At 37.1% G+C, this 17,534-nt stretch overlaps 1 protein-coding gene across 4 annotated transcripts in view; it reads right to left on the minus strand.

Annotated features, from left to right (window-relative positions):
- Positions 1–17,534, minus strand: part of PTPN12 (protein tyrosine phosphatase non-receptor type 12) — an 82,959-nt gene that overhangs the window by 48,260 nt on the left and 17,165 nt on the right. For 3 of the 4 annotated variants that reach the window (XR_012672811.1, XR_012672810.1, XM_075144601.1), the window contains exon 2: positions 2,019–2,127. Coding sequence is in view for 2 of the 4 variants with exons in the window: in XM_075144601.1 (XP_075000702.1) it covers positions 2,019–2,127 (109 nt within the window). In the remaining 2 variants the exon portion in view is untranslated. Of the gene's footprint in view, positions 1–2,018; positions 2,128–2,491; positions 2,575–17,534 lie in introns of all 4 variants that reach the window. The other variant, XM_075144598.1, reaches the window with a different exon arrangement.

Consider the following 17,534-nt stretch of genomic DNA (forward strand, 5'->3'; position numbering starts at 1 on the left):
GCCACAGCTCAGCTCTTTCAGTGTTTTAGGTCTGGAATAGAATTCTCCAAGAAAAATTCCATTGCAGGTTCCAGCTTCAGAAGATTAAGTGCTTGGATATTTATATATAACTTAAAGGCTCAGTTCACAATTACTAATTGGTGTCTTCAGGTAACCAGTGAACACCGTGTTTCATTTAACTATCATTTAGGATGACTTAGTAAACTGTAATGTGAACATGCACCCATCTTTTCCTCTGAAGCCTGTAATGAGTTAGTATTGAGGTACTGATCTCTCTGGTAGCAGTAACAATTTCTGATAAATATAGCACTAATCTCCAATTAAGTTACATTTGTAAGTTTTTTTTCTGGATTTTTAAAAGATAGGCAAAGTATCATCCCCCTTCCTCCTCCAAAACATCTCCTGGCTTTCATTTCTATCAAGCTGGTCTCCCATCACTTCATTGCTGGAATCTTTGGATGTTTGAAGATATTCTCATTTTAACTGAAAAATATACCTTCAATTTTCCTCAATGTCAGCTTTGAGGTTTGCTATTTCCCCACTGTGATTTGTGTACCCTTTCAGATCCCAATGACTCAGTTTTTATTTTTATGTAGATGAAAGGAAAGCACATCTACCACTCTAGTTGCAGCCATTCACTACTGTACTAGCTATTAAGTGTCTCAACAATTCAGCCTAGGTGCTACTAAGGTTTTGCTATATTGTTCATGATCTACCAAAATGCCAGCACAGAAGAAAGAGTATAACAACTCTTAATTATAAGACGACAATAACAACTTCCCCTCTCTTTTTCACTCCTTCCACTAAACATGTTTCCTCTCAACTAAAAAAAAACAAAACAAACTCAAAACCCCCAATGATATTTAACTATTTTGCTGCAGTTGAGCATAGTACTATACTACTCTTCAACATGTGATGTATGTTATACATATATCCTCCAGCAAAATATGGACACATGTGCCTTTCCTTCTCAGTGCAGCAGCAAGCACTATGCCCACCTTGTTAAACAATCTAGGGCCTGTGGCTTTAGGGCAAAGTTCACTGCTGGAAGTGTTGCTCCAAGCACTGATAAACAGTAAAAATTCCAGCACTAGAAAAACAGAGCACACAGGTATACAAAAACCTGAAACACATAGTAATTCACTGGAGTTTATTACTAGAACACATTTTGAAATGAAAGCTATATGATGCTTAAGACCATTTTCAACTTCAAATTGGTTATAAACCTCCTAACGCTTCTGAGAAAGCTAACAGGAGTAAAATGTATCTGTTGCTAATCTTCTGGGATATGAAAAATGGCATTTGTCAGAAGACTATCCTTTAATCTCACTGTCAGTTGTTCATATCGAGAAGCACAGTAAGAGCTTCTGAAATACATGGCCTCACGAGCTACACGAAGTGAGCTTGTAACAGGCAATCTTGTCATTACGGATCACTCATCTGTTATATCCACACATTGGTGTTCTAAAATTCAAATTCTGTCTTGTTTTCTGTGTTCGTACATTAAACAGAATTTCGCCTGGGCTCTAGTAAAATACAAACCAAAGATAATCCAGTGCTGAAAGTTCTCTGACACTGTTTGCAAGATACAAACAAGCAAAAAAGATCTATTTTACTTCAAACCACAAAACCAGGTTCCTTATGGCTCCTTAAAATTTCATCTGGAGTTTATGCTAACATTTGTTTGTTTTCTACCATGAATAACATGCTCCTAAGGAAAAAACAGTTAAGCACCTAGTGAAGTTCTAGGCTATTCTGAGCTAAAATGAAGGTCTCAGCTTGATATGGCTTGGGACCTAGCACACATTTTATCTTTATGTGATAGCTCTCCTAATAAAATATACAAATGTTCACTTACTTTGGCTTCCAATTTAAAAATAAAATTTTTATGAAAGTTATCTTTCAGCAAATTATCTCCAATTTTGCCTTTCAGTAATAGCTAAATAGTAAAATTCAAAATACATTAAGAATAACAAGCTCTTGCCTTCATCTTCTGTTAACACATAAATCAGACTTACATGGCAATATATCCTTGTATCTATTCTTTTTAACATTTTCTTCTTTTTCTCCGGTGACTGTTGGGTAGATCTTCTCTGTTCTGTATTTTGTTGATAATCTTCTTAACCTCTGAAATAAAACATTTATGCTTTATTTTCAAGTCTCAAGATAACAGAAACATCACAAGGTATTAGCTTCATTGATGAAATATAAGAAGATCACTCAAAAAAACCCTTCTTCTCTCCTTTTACAATATTCACTATGATGAAGTTTAAAAATCTAATTATCCAGTACTTTTAGCTCATCAGCAGTTTACAACCAAGTTGAAGCCAGCTCTATACATCACGAGACACGGAACTTTGGAAAAGCCACTACAGCACCAGTATGGAATATGGCTATATTTTTTTTAGGAAATACACTGCCCTGTTAGGGAGTAACAGCTGCATTAAGAATACCTGTGAGAAACAGAAAAATCTGTTATTGCTCAGAATACCTGGAGGAAGAGCACAAAGCAGGCTGGCTCAGGAACAGCTGTTAGCAGCTGATACTTTGCTCTGAAGCACATGAATTCCAACACTGACAAATGAACAGAAAGCAAAATTTCACTTTTACCACGCATCAACTCCTAACGCCCAACTCTTGTTGAGTTTCAAGCTCACCCTACCTCTCATGTACGAGGTATTCACAATTAAGATGAGTGACAGGAGGTCTGCTGTATTCACAACAACATGTCATTTTTTTCCCCTCCATCTATTTCAAATCCTAGAAATTTGAAACAGTCAAAACCTCTAATAATAAAATCGAGCCCATGCCTTCCAGCAGCCTAGGAAATTACAGGAGCAATACAGCTTTTATCATCCCACTCAAATTAGGCCTTTGCAACCTTAAAACTGAGGAGGAAGAAAAGAGTATAGATTCTCTTTGAAAAAAAATACAAGACAAGCCAGCAGTGCTTGTTATTTTACACTGTATAGACATCAAAAAGGAACCTGAAGAGCTCACGAAGTTAACTCTGGCTTCCAGCTAAAGCTAGGTGGTTGCAAAACCAGCCATTCTATCGACACTGACATGGTGGAGGTATGCAAGACGATCAAGAGGAAAACAGAGAACGTAGCTCCAAAGAAGTTTAGTATCTCCGTTGAGTGGTATTCTGCGCAGGTAGAAGGATAGAGGTTGTTCATGTTCCCCTCCCTCCACCTTTAATGCTTGATTATCATCCTTGAAGACCCAAAATGTTCATGATTTGCTTTCTTTTGGGGAAGGGGGAGAATAGGGGGAGTTGGTTGCTAGTTAAAAATATAAATATTTTCTATCACTGACTAGGCAACAACATAGAGGTAGAAGGGCATCATAACTCCACAATCTGCTTGGAAAGCCAGTTTTCTTCTTGAATTCTTCTGAACTACTAAAACACTTGGGAGACTCACTGCACGCTTCAATTTTTAAAAAAAGAAGGAAAAATGAATTGGCAATTCAAGCCCTCCAATAATTCTTCCAGTAAAAAAGGAAAAGAAAAAACACCCAAAATTTAGCATTTCTGCTACATACAGAAAAACACTGTCACAAAATTTGTCTGCATACAATGAAAACACAGCAAATATGGATGCAAATGTGGATAAAACTTTGCATTAATTTAGTTGAAAAAGATGCATCTAATAAGCCATAAAAGTGGCATTCACAGAGCAAAAGCAATGGCAAGGTAAAATTTAAAAAAAGCAAATCAAGTAGTACCAGTTTTCAGAGCATTTTTTTTCCCCTCTTCTCTGAGGACTATCACAGATTAAATCACTAAAAAGAGTAACAGAACTAGCATGAAGGGTTTTTTTTCTTAAAATGCATTGCTCTTGAAAAACTTGCAGTGTTAGTCAATGAAGTAAGTATTTGGAGGTGGGACAGTAAGCCTCTGACCACACAGTGACTGAAGTGCTAAATATATTATCTGAAAACATTGCTACAGTGAAGAATAGGAAGATTCAATTCTTGAAAAGACATGTAAACAGTGACAGGAAGCTTCCATGCAGACTACACTCATCTTTGCAACACTAAAAACAAATTCACAACATAACCTGTATACATAGCAGGCAGAGAAACCTGGTTAGTAACATGGTACAGACAAAGAATACCACTACACATGGGAGACATATTGTCCTATGTACCACTGCCCTTACCTGCATCAAAATAAAAAATACTGCCTGTCCTAAGACTGGACACAACCAGGAATTTAGAAATAGCAAAATAAATACAAATAGTTTAGCTATATCAGCCAAGAATTGCAAGACTGAGAAATAGTTTGAAATAGGCTATAAGCCTCTAATTCAGGAAAAAAAAAAGGCAAAGAGAAACAATGATACTTTCGAACCACAGCCACAAATATGATTTTGTATACTGTTACACATCTCAACCTGCTTGTGAGTTTTTGGGGTTTTTTTCCCATCTTACTGATTTTTATGGGACAAATGCCATGACTTTGCTTAGAAAAAGTAACAGAAAGAAGTTTAGAGAAAAAACAACCTCTAAAAACCATAAGTAGAAGCAGAAGTTATTTTGCATGAGAAAGGGTACACTTGAGGAAGTGATACAAGAAAAAGGTTAGGTATCAAAAAGCACCCTAGGAAGGTGATCCTTTTTGCTTTAGCCCATTTTAAAGGAATGCAAAAAAAACCACAGGTACAACTTGGACTTATCATAAGCCAAGAAGGCTGGAGTGACTAGTACCAACTTTCATTTTCTAGAAAGTGATGCTATGAGAATTCAGCATAGCCTTCTCCCCTGCATGATTCAATAGCTGTACAATCCGCTAAACAGACTGGAAAGAAGGATTAGCATAGCCCAGATCCGAGGCAAAGACTGGAAATGAAATACAGGTTGATTTTAACACACATCTGTTCCTAAAATACTTTAGGATCCATGCTTTTAATGCATGTTTGTCAGCTGTTCTGTGACATGGGTAATAGAAGATAAGTAAGTACAGTCCTGAGAGCAATCAAAAAGAGTAAGCAGTACTCCGCTACATAAAATAGTATCTACTTCATTCTTTGGAAGAGAAAGAATTGACTAAAGAGTAAGGAAAGAATTCTAAAAACTGAGCTTTCAACGAACAGAAAAAGTGCCAGATTCAGCAGAAGATTTCACCCTACATGCAACAAAAAACTTCTGCAGAAAGCTACTGCAATGTGCACACACAGTCTGCTGTAGGATGCAAGAGATTTGGTGCTTCCTAGGTTACAGCCTAGAGCGACCAGAAGGAGGAGAATGTACTCAATAGCAGAACGGGGGTAATGACAGGGCAGAAGAAGAAAGAATTTTGTACAGACTATGGTAAGTTGATGACAAGATAGCCAGTAAGATCCGTCACAGTCCAGTTTCATGCTAATTCATAATAAACAACTGTCTACAGTACAAAGCAGCGCTCATTTGGGCTAAGTCAGTAAACTGCCAAATCGCTTCCCAGAAGATACTCAGACGCCAACGGCAAAGACATTAGAGATCCAGCCTGGTGCCTCTGCAGATAACAGTGGACGCTTCCGTGACACTTGCATATTCACTGGAACTGCTATTCTGTACCACAAGAATCTTCATTTATATATTCTTTTAAGAACAAAACGGTCAAAAAGTAAGTGTATATTCATGATTCATCATACTTAAAGAACTACATTCACAAGGCCTTACGTTCCATTCTCATTAGAAAAGCTCAAGTTTAATTCTGCTTATTCACTGCGTGACAGAAGTGGTTTGTGGGATGGTGACAAACACTTACCACATGTGACGGTAGGGAGATGAGCCTTTGAAACAATTTGAGTTTCAGAAACATACTTCCAACTTCCACAGTGGTTTTATAGCCTGTACTACAAATCTACTTCAGTGTTTTTACAAAATGACAAACCAGCTTTTCAAACCCAACCTGTGGAATCCTATCATATTAAGAAGAACTTAGTCCAATCAGTTCAGGAAACACAGATCTCCAATTTTTGCAGTCAATCTATTTCATTTATTTAACACTTTAGAAAGCCTGTAAACACATTGCTTAATACCATAGAAATGTTGTTTGTGGATTAAAGAAAATATTTATACTGCCTATTGAGATTTGAGGAACTCACTTTAAAAGCCTGAACCTTATTTAAGTTACAAAAGTTCTTGTGACTCCTTTCCGGGCTTCTTTTCAAGGAAAGCATGACAAGTATTTCACCAGGGTTTCCCTTATTTGAAGTCCTCAAATTGTCTCCTAAGCCTTATCTGACATTTCCAATGGTCACAACATCCCTTAGTAAAACAGTGATGTTTGCCTGAATCTCCTTTTTGACCATACCTGAGGAGCAGTACATATCATAGTGTCAAACATCAGCTGCTAGAATACTCCACGGCACCCATGGTTCATTTGCTATCTGACAACAGGCAACAGCAACAGGCTTAGGAAGCTCTACGTGGCCAGCTAGGGCAGCAGAGTTGTGAGATAACACCAATCACGCAAGAACATACTTTGTTTTGCAAAATTTGCCTAAGTGCATTAAGAAATACTCAAAGAACTGAAAATTAAAGAAAAGGTTTCATAAAAGTTATCTTAAAAAAATCAAAGCATAAAAGAAGATACTAGGAAACACTTAAAAAATGTTGTATTAATGTACTCATTTCAGGAAATAAGACAGCTATTCCTATCATAAGCTTGACATTGCATTGTTCTTACTACCAGCAGGAGAAGAAAAACACATGAATTATGTTCAGCCGTGCTCTTATCCTAATAATTTAGATAAACATTACTAGGGCAGAATAGATTTCCTAGTACTTTTATACAGTGAGAAAAATGTACCTGTAAGGAGCAACGCGAGCCAAACAAAAATGTCAAAATAACTATCTTCTGGTTATCTATGGTCAGATTGCACAGGTTTCAGATTCTGTACCAATACTATGAACACAGAGATGCCAGAGATGCCTTTGTCAAAAGACAGCTCAAGTGCAGACTCAGATACATCACTGCTAAATAGGGCTCTGACTTTGTAAAACTGCTTTGGTTCCAGAAGTATTTTAGCTTGAAGTTCCTGCAAATCCAATTGGAATTTCCCTATACCACTTTCTTACCAGTGAGGGCTCTGGGACACACCAAGCTGATGCTAATAAACTCAGTTGGAGTACGGACTATTCTGAGTCAGGGGTGCCTCTGCAGCTCCAGGTTGCAATAGCAAGAAATAAATGAACACAGTGAACTGGGTTTCCTTTAGTCACTCTGCCAGAACAAGAGCTGCATGGGGAGAGTGAGGTACAGCGCAGCTTAGCCCAAAGTTTCTGGGGAAGTCAGGTCCAGTTGGGCTGAATCAACACTGAACTGTCCCACACGGGATATCATGGGTTACCTCACTGCCCTGTTAAGTAGCACAAATAATGCAGAGTTTAATATAATTTCAGGTATCATACTTGCATTTAAGTCTCCCAACTATCTCTGCGGTTTAATTTGTACATTAAATGCTTTTGCAAATAAACACAGCGTGAAGACATGAGAAGACCTACATGCAAAATAATGTCCGAAGAGTCTAAGCTCAATTAAAATTAGTTATCATACTAATACTTAGTACATACATATGAAATTACAGATGAAACTAATTTTTGAGAGTATCCCTCTCACCACTTTACCTTAGGAGCATTTGAAAAACTGCATACACTTGTGACACATGTCAATCTTTCCCCAGTTATTCCTGTCAGCTTTCAAACAACAATCATTTTTATGAATTCCTAGCCCTTATGATAGAAGGAAAAAGCCCTCCCAAACACTAGCCAAGCATAAACAATGAAAGGAGAACGATCCGGTTCTGTAAATGAAAAGCTTCACCGTATCTCAACATTCGCAGATGGCTTTGGCTGCAAGGAACAGGCTAGCAGTCTGGATTTAACCTATTTCACTGAAATAAAGCCCTGAAAGGAAATTGCAAGCTGAATTGATAGAAAGAACGAGATACAAGAACGAGGAGTTTTCACTACATTGGCCTTCTCTTCTAGCAACACCTACTAACTCCTGAGCTCTAGGTGCTCCGAGGGAATCTCTCCCAAAGTGATTAATAGACGAGCCTGATAACTACAGTCCCTTGGGAGCTCTGCCTTTTGTGTTTCATAGCAGGATAATGACAAGTCTAAAAACCCCACTGTGCTCGAGAAAGCTTGTGTGAACCACATAAAAGAAAAATCCCTCCAGAATTACCCAGGGAACTGACAACAGCATCATTTCAGTATTAGATGGTATAGTGTATTCTGTAACTTCTTAACTCTGGTATTTTCTCAGGGAAGAGGGGAATTAATGTTACTGCATTAATTGGAGATTTATATCCAATAAAGAAGCATCAGTCAACGAAGACAATGCTGGTAGGTCCTCATGCAGAGAAGGCCAAATGACAGTACTGAAAGGAACCAGTTAAGGAGTACATCCTACTTTCTTCAGTATCACATTAAAACTGGGAACAGGTAAAAAAAAATAACAGCATACTCTCAAGAATTATGTACTGCCAGAGTAAGACCAACATTTTCCATCTTTCCAAACTTGTATTTTCCCTAACAAAAATGTTAGAACCAGGCGTGTCTCCCACACTGCTAATAACTAAAGATAACTTTACACAGACATATTACCAAATGTGGGCTGATTGCTTCAAAAGTCTCCTTTTGTCTCCCTCATTTCTAAAACTTTTTTTATACTACCTGCACATTAATCCCAGCCTAAAATAGCAGTACTATCAATTACAGTTGCAGTTAATTTATGTTCAGCATAATAGTTAAGCAACATACCTACTGCCAGTAATGGGCTAGTTTTACAAGGATGGAGAAGACTAAAGAGATCTGTGGTCTGAGCAAGTAAATAAGCAAAACATTATATTACTAAAGCATAATCAAGTTTTAGTTAATAAGTATGTTCTAAGATATTTTAGAAAGTTCTGCAACATACTCATTATACGTGCAAGAATTGGGATTATAACTTTCTACCTCTGAACCATACTGTTTCCTTAGCGCACACAATTTATTGCAGAGACTAGTATGAACACATTACATCAAGTGAAAACGTGCAGGACAACACAGCAGTGACAGTGAGTTACAGGCTATGAGTGAAGAACACAAAAATTTCTATTAGTCTGAAACCATGTGATTAGAAAATTGACTACTTTGGGTTGAAGGCTGGGAAGCATGTCTTGATGCAAGAAAAGGCATTTAAAATTAGCACACACTACAAATAATAGGCTTCTTAACAGTGCGAAAGCAATTTGGGAACAATTCTTGACAATTCAAAACAGAAATAAGCCTCAGATTTTTTGCAACAAGATGATTTTCAGACCCAACAATATAAACACAAATAGCATAAGGAAGCAAAGCACTTAAAGAAACAAACAAGGAAACAAAACTCAATCAGGGAACCCTTCTGCTTAAAAGCGTAGTTTCCAAGTTACTGGATTCACTATTTTCCTCTTATTCCTTCAGTCCTAGATTTTGGTGGTTTTGTGCATGCTGACAGCACAAGTATATTAAAAAACATTGCATTTAATCTTGATTTTTCCCTTTAAGTCTTTCTTTGAACATATACAGCTCTTATTAATCTTACCTTGCTATGTGATTAAAAGGGAAGATGCTCCTAAAGAAAGCTACGGTGAATAATTTTTAAGAGAATGTTTTTACAACACTAGTTGATGAAATGTTTCAATGGAATCAATCAACATATCTGTAAAAAATCCAGCAGTTTGTTACTGAAGAAAACAGCTATTAAAAACAGTAAAAAAATTGGTTAACTGTAGCATATAAAATATGCCATTTTCATATTTAAGCCTTCTATACCAATCTCCTCATTGATTCATTTTTCACAAGTAGTTGAACTTTTAAGTCAAGACGATAACTAAAGGCTTGAGTTGTCCTTCATACAATTTTCTGCAATTTTTCAAGACAACTAACACCATTCATTTTAGGGCAAATGAATGATGATTGTAAAGAATTACTAATATCTAAAAATTTTTAAACTTTAAAAACTTGCAGAATAACTATGCATGCCAATCTACTGAATACAAAACATCTTGAAATAAGGAAGCAAAAAGTTTTCCCCACCTTTGTCACAATACTGTAGCTATCAACAGTATTAGTATTTTACTGCCAGTATTTCACCAGTTTTGCTCATTTGTTCAAGAACTGATGGATGCATATATATGCTTCATTTAGGTTGAATCTGCATTCAGGTCAGAGTCAGAAATTTAAAGTCTTATCACATGAAGGCTATAAATAACTTGCAAAAAGAATTGTCAAACTCAGACCAGTTTCATTACATGCATATTTCCTGTGAAGCAGGAAACTATCGTACCATCGCATAACAAGGGTATAAAGATGCACAACCCTTCCACCTTCAGCGGCTTCCTACAGAAGGGTTTAGGCACACATGGGGGACAAGAGGAAAGGTTATGTATTGCAGCTGTTCTCCGAGACATCATCTATACACGCAATCAATGCAGGCATTTACAGTGTAAGCAAAACAAAACCGCGTACTTCACTCTAGACCAGGACAGCCTTCAAAATCTCTGGAGGAATCCGGCAACACCAAAATAATAGGTCGGTTGGGAGTACGCACAAACACTTTGAATCCAGAGTGTCTTGCTATAAGGCATCCAAAAGCAAGAAGAAAATGGCTCAGTCTTGTTATGGTCCCAATGATTTGAGCTGCTCAGTAAGACAGTAACCAGAGGTGGAATCACTGATATAGCCTTAAATGAAAAGATGTAGAGAACAGTTGGCCACCTCATCCTGGTCCGCAAAAGCAAACAGAAGTAAACCTGCAACACCAACACTGCCATAGCAGAACTCTGCTGAAAAGCCTTGCCAGGAGCAAGTCTCAGCAAGTATGTGACAGGTGGGATGAACTTTCCACTCTGATGCTGGAAGTGGGTTTTGTTTGTTTGTTTTAAAACCAAAAACGTTTATAGGTCCAGGTAAATGTCCTCTCAAGAGCTGCCCTTTGACTCATCCAGAAGAGGTGACAACACTACAGTCCACTCTGTCTAGACAGACTAATTTTGAAGTCAAACAAATTTTGACATCCTGGATGTGATGCTGACACTGTCAGTGCAACATCTGAACTGAGTGAAGACTTTTACAGAGCGTGCCCTTCACCTGAAATAGAGGTCAAAGTAGATACTTGTTCTACCTCCCTTACACTGGATTTAAAGTTTCTCAGGGAAGTCAAAACCCAACAGCTATGATGTAATAAGAACAGATACCAAAGTAACAGCATCCCCAGGACTAGCCCATGGAAGCATAGAAGAAATTACAAAAAATAAGAAATTATAAAAAATAAGACTTTTTCCACAAAGAACACCCCAAAGGCAAGAGGTTTTATTCCAGGTCAATCAGGCAGCTAAAAGAACATAAGTTATGCTTTTTTCAGGGCCACATGAGAGGGGCTGGACCAGTCACCGTTGGTTATGACTCTAGTGCTCTTCGGTTTCAGTGCTCACGCCTTAACTGACATAACATCCTTAAACAGTCAAAAGCACACTGTGACAAGCATTCAAAGGAAGAGCTGTATAGCCAATACAGATGGGGTACAATTCATACAAATAAGCAGCATAAGGATCTAAATAGGTATCAGGCTAAGCCTCTGCCTTTGAAGAATATTTAGTGTCTTTAACCACGTCAATTCTCCCTGAGAAATTTCATAATCTATTACCATCAAACCTTTCTTCTCCCCACAGTCTTTACCATTCCATTGCTTGTGACTTCATAATATTTGGAATAAGGCATTAAGTTCCATGGAGAATATTTTGCTTTTGTTTCTGCTCAGCACTAAGAAAAAAAAAAAAAAAACAACGCCAAAGTTCTTCTCCCTCTTCCTTCACAAGATGCAAAACTCTTCCTCTTTTCCCACGCCTTGGAACACATTTCCTTAAGGTCAGTGTTTGTTTTCAGCCCAATTCATACTAGGTGGGGGAAAAAAAAGCACCACAACTGAAACAGGAAACACTGAGCTTTCACTCCAACAGAAGTAAACTAGAATTTCCTACCTGCTGGTCCCCCATTACCAAAGCTGCCATAAATAAAGGCACAGGAGAATAGTCTTAGAGCCTTTTAATAGATCTGCACCCCCCAAAAAAAGGTCTGCTTTAGCTGTTATGTCCTGCCTTCCAAAAAGGCATCAGGGTGTTTTAATAGCTATGTTTTTTCAGAAGCAGGCTTGAACCTTGTATAGAAATACAGTATCTGTAGAGACTTTTAGTAGTTTGGAACCCCCAGTATTCAGCATGCAAGATTAGGATACTGCTAATATAATTATGTTAGTTTGTAATTGGCAAGTAGAACACCCACAAGGTTTTAACAACTATTGCCCCTCCAAAAAAAACACCATCTAAAACCTTTCCAGAGATAAATACAAAAAAGAAAACTTTTGACAAGCACTGAATCAGTACTACTATGCAGTAACATATACACAGGGAACATATGAGAAATGTAAAGGGAAAGAGAAGGTATCAAAAAGATAATACATTTCTACTAACTGGAGAAAACATGCTTACAACTATTTTCACCCCTTCTTTGAGGCTGTGTCTGGAAGCCAAGGAATGTGCTAGTTATAAAGAGGCCATTTATGACGGAGTTCAATAGCATTTTAAGAGCCAGAAAGCAGTAGCCTCATTAAAGATACAAACTTGTACTAAGACTTCAACTGTAATAACCCTAGCTAATAACCAGCACAATATTTATGGATAGGCAAAGGAATTTTCTGTCATAATTATTTATATTTGTAGTATCTGTCAATTTTTGCCTAACAGATGTGTCCTCATCAGTCCCCTATGTGTCCCCCCAAAAGCACACACCTTCCAACCAGATTATGCCAATTCTGGTTCCAAAAAGAGATAGAACAGGAATGCAATGGCCAACAAAATTCTCATAATTCCAGCAGAAAGAGCTATAAAGCAACTACTCAAACAAAACCAAACCAGCAATGGCTAGTACAAAAACAGCAAATCCAGACAGCAAGTTATTCACAATAAGTTATTATGATTTAAGATTATTTCTCTCCATTGAAGTTTTTGTTTTAATGGCTGAACGTTCAAGAGTTGGAAGTAACACTGCTAAATGCCTGAACAATATAAACTCTAGCACTTAGTTTGTTTCTGCTGAATTTAAAAAAAAAAAAGTCCTTAAACCTTCTCCACACATGCTATATCGTATGCAATTCTCTTCTACAAAAGTAACATAGGCATATACACAGCATCTTCTATGACCTTATAGTACTACCACTCATACAGAAATTGTTTCTTACTTTCCTCATATTTTGTTCAACGAGCTACTTCAAGAAAAGGAAAAGGCTGAGATTTTTCGTGAATATAATAATTTCAAATATATTGTTTGACATACCATTAACACTTAAAGTTCCATAGTAACCTTAATCACAGGTACTCTCAGGCCATGCAAATCCAAAAGTGACTAGCAAAAGAAATAGTTGCCTGTTCTGCAGCCCTATTATCATGATTTCATTAGAACACCCAGAGACAAGAATACTACAGTGAAGTTACTAAAAAGTAAATGAAAATACTGTTTTAATCAAACAGTTTGAAGTTTAATCTTTTTAAATCATGAACATTTTTGAAGAATTTTTTAATTTTGAAGACTCGTAAAAGTTTGCATCAAACTAAAGGGTCAAGTAACAAACGTATTTTGTACGTCCTCTTTTAAAATCAGTGTTGTGAACCTAAATCCCTGATACTTCTAAAATAAAGCCTTTATATACATTTTATTCCCTTTTGTACACCAAAGCTGCAAGTCAAACTTTAAATTAATTACATTTATAATGTAATTACTTCTGAAATTCTTCTATTTTGAAGAGCAGAGAAATGTTTACCCAATATAAAGTATACACTCAATCACATAAAGGTTTCTGAAGTAGCCTCTTATTGATGTTTGTAACCTGCAGGCTACGTTTGTTACACAGTTAATTTGCGTAATACAGTCCTTCTGCAGTGCCAAATTTCAAAAAATAAAAAGGTACTAAAGTCGACTGGTAAAATGAATCTGGTTCAGGCAAGTGCCTTGTCAATCAAGCTGCTGATAAATCTAAACTAACCCTCAACTGTCATCGTTTTAAAAAGCTGAATATTTACAATCCAGAATGTAGAAGTCGACAGTTTGTTTGGTAAACAATAGAGAACCCTCATTAAGTCTTTTCTATCTAAAATACAAACAACTTTATTCAACACCCCCAGGTTCTGGATGACAGATTTACTTCCAGGTATTTCAGAAACGTACAGGAATACCTTCAGATCCAGGTTCAAGATTCTTATCTATAATTCTCATCTATGTGGAATAAGTGACAAAGTAATAAGACTCCACTTCCTTTCTTGGGAAAGGAAGCTGTTCTAATCCGAGTTTCAAATAAGTATTTGATATGGTGCCAATTCAAAAAAAGAGTAAGTGAATTTTTACAAGAATTCAGGCATGACAAGAGTCTCTTCAGACTGTTTTTAAAAGGAAAAATATTGAAAAAAAATCATCTGAATGGAGGAATTTCAGACGCTCAGTTTCTCAAAAAACTTCCCAGGCCAATCAGGCATTCTCCTTCATGACTTCTCATGAAAAGCAGAGCACACTGACAAGATGTTTGATGACAAAGCTAGAAAACAATCAATAAGTGGGGAAGATGGGAATATTACAGAAAGCAAGCAGATAGACTTTCAGGGTAAAAGAAATAAGACTAAACTTAAAAAAGCCAAATAACGTTGTATATGAGAAGCTGACAATGAAGGAGACACACATGCAAATTATCACAAATTAACTAAGTCACAACTCATAAGTGTTTACAGTAGTCATCGAGGAAATAAAGACACGGGATATTTACTGATAAACAGGCTGTATTCGGTAGCAAGTCCAGCGTGCTGGGATATTTCTAGAGATGAGACAATATAAATTCTCAACAGCCAATAGGAGATAAAAGCTATTTTTCTTCTTTCTTCTTAATTAAAATAACAGGTCAGTTGAGGCTGTGATTTTTCTTTTTTTGGTGGATTGCATGTTCTTACTTTTCTTCATGGTCTGGTATTAATAAAACTGATTCAACTTGAAATTACTGAAATTTTCCTCTTAGGACAGAAAAGATTCATATTCTACTTTATCTATTGCTTGCATTGCTTAAGTGCCCTTTAGCACAGAAAAAGCGTTAATAGCCTTTACATTTTGTTTTCTGGTATCTCATATAAAACATGAATTCATTTTTATGTTAATGTTTTTTGCTATGATAGTCTGGTTGCTATAAAAACTAATGATAGCAAATGCTAGCAAACAATAAAATAATCTTGGCATCTTTCAGCGAAAAATTCCGTGTCTTCTCTGGACAAGGAAGCAATATTTTCCTTTTTAAAGGCAGTCACCAAACATTTAAGTCTAACACCCTCATTCTAAGCACTGTCAGTCTACACTTTCTCTGACTCTTCCACTGTTAAAATGCTACCTGAAAGGTTTCTTTTGATTTTAAGCCATAATTTAAGTGCCTTGAAACTGTCTCTTGTTTTAACCTCATTTAGAAAGTTACTAGATGGTCAACAAATCCAAAACCTATACGTTATTGTTTAACAAACGCTAGTGCAGAATGACTTAAACCCTCAGAGCTCAAACAACAATCTGCAGCAATGGTGTTAACTGCGCACAGACACAATGATTTACTCAGTCCACATCAATCGTCTCTGATAGCAGAAGATGCCATGCTTAACTATTAAACTATCAAGTTTTATGCAGTGTTTATTTTCTTTGATAAAGAAATCTGGATTTTATTAATTCAACTGAAATGTCTATTTCTGTCTTTAAAGCAATACTAATGTTTTGATGAATATTTTCAGAAAGTTTGATTTCTAAGCACTGTTCTCTGCTTAGGAACATTCCTGGAAAAACTATGTTTTTGTTAAAATTTCCTACTAGTCGGTTCCCAGTGAAACTAACAGATGTCTGAGACAAGCTGCAAAGCGACGCTACCACGTGTTATTAGGCTTCAAGTTTCATTGAAAGAATAGGCCCAGAACTGAAGGCAACTTAGAGGCACTATCTGACTCAGAGTTGAGAAGCTAGAACATCTGCCTGTTCTTGCTGTGCTACACAGGTTACTTATCTTCTTCACAGGCTGGGAGGACAACTGGGGAATGCAATATCTTAAATCATTTTATTACAAACATCTGAGGCTCACATGCAGGCGACTTGACTGAGCAAAAAAACAAACCCCACCAACAACAAAAAAACAGTTTGACTGCACAACCCTTAATCCTTAAACCCCAGAAGTTACACAAAACTGGCTAGGCTTTCCCCCCCTCACCCTTTTTCTTCCAAACAACCCTGAGGATCTAAACGAAAGCAAAATTTAGGTAAGAGGCCAGAAGAGAGATGGCCTTAAAGCAGCAGTTTGCTTGCCCTGTGTCTGTGGAACCCACCCACTAGATGTCAGTGTCCTCTTGGGCAGAGGAAAGCCTTTTGGGGTTCCAACGAAAAGAGGCAGCTGATAGTCCTTGGTTATCAGGTCAACTGTGAAAGACGAAATTCTTATAAAGCATCCCTGGGCACCACCTGGGCCACAACAGAAGCAGCCAGCAACAGTAACATTTGTGGATACCAGACATAGAGCATAAATATAGTCCTCAAGACAAAGTTTAGCCAGTAAGGTAAGAGGCTAAAGGCCAAGAGCTGTTTCACGCGACATTACTGATTAAAAATACAGCACATTGGTCAATAGATACTAAGGCATGCTGAAAATGAGTGATAAAAAGGCTGCAAGATAAAGGTATTTCTGTTTCCCATTTCCTGAAATATCTCAAAACACAAAACAACACTTTTGGACAAAAAAAATACTAGACACAAGAATGGGCTCTACCTCTACCAAGATTCAATCAGGTCTCAAGAGGCTTAGACTCAGAAGCAATAGAATAAATTATTATAGCACAGTGTGGAATCCTCTGTGGTAGGCATGAAAACACCACACCCTAAATAAAGGACAGAGTAGAAGTCAAAGTTCAGGCACATTAAGTGCCTTGTTGCAGGATGAAATGGGTAGGTGTTTTTATTCACCTGCAGAAAATTTAGATATTAAGATAAACTATAAATTTAGAGTAGAATAGAATATTTCAGTTGGAAGGGACCTACAATGATCACCTAGTCCAACTGCCTGACCACTTCAGGGGTGTCTAAATTCAAGTGTAAAAGGAGAATACTGATATAAAAGGAATCTTAAACTTGACAGCAGGACTGCATACTGGGAAACTAATGCCACCCTACAAATTATGGAGGACTGACGGGCAAGGGCATGCCAGAGGGGAAGCAGCATCATGCATTACAAAAGCAGAGAGGTAAACAAGAGGAAGGTCAGAAAAATCAAGCTAAGTTTCTATAACACATTTTTATGCACCCAGAATTGTATAAGACCTATACTATCAAGGAAGCAATCACAGTAGTGGTAGCACACACAAGAAACCTGGTGGTTCTTGTGAGGAGATTGGGAAGGTTATGAAGCTGAAAAATAAGAAATTAAGAATTTTGGATGCGGTACAAAGTACAGATTTCTTTCT

Source organism: Calonectris borealis, chromosome 1 (assembly GCF_964195595.1).
Source record: "Calonectris borealis chromosome 1, bCalBor7.hap1.2, whole genome shotgun sequence".
NCBI lineage: Eukaryota > Metazoa > Chordata > Aves > Procellariiformes > Procellariidae > Calonectris > Calonectris borealis.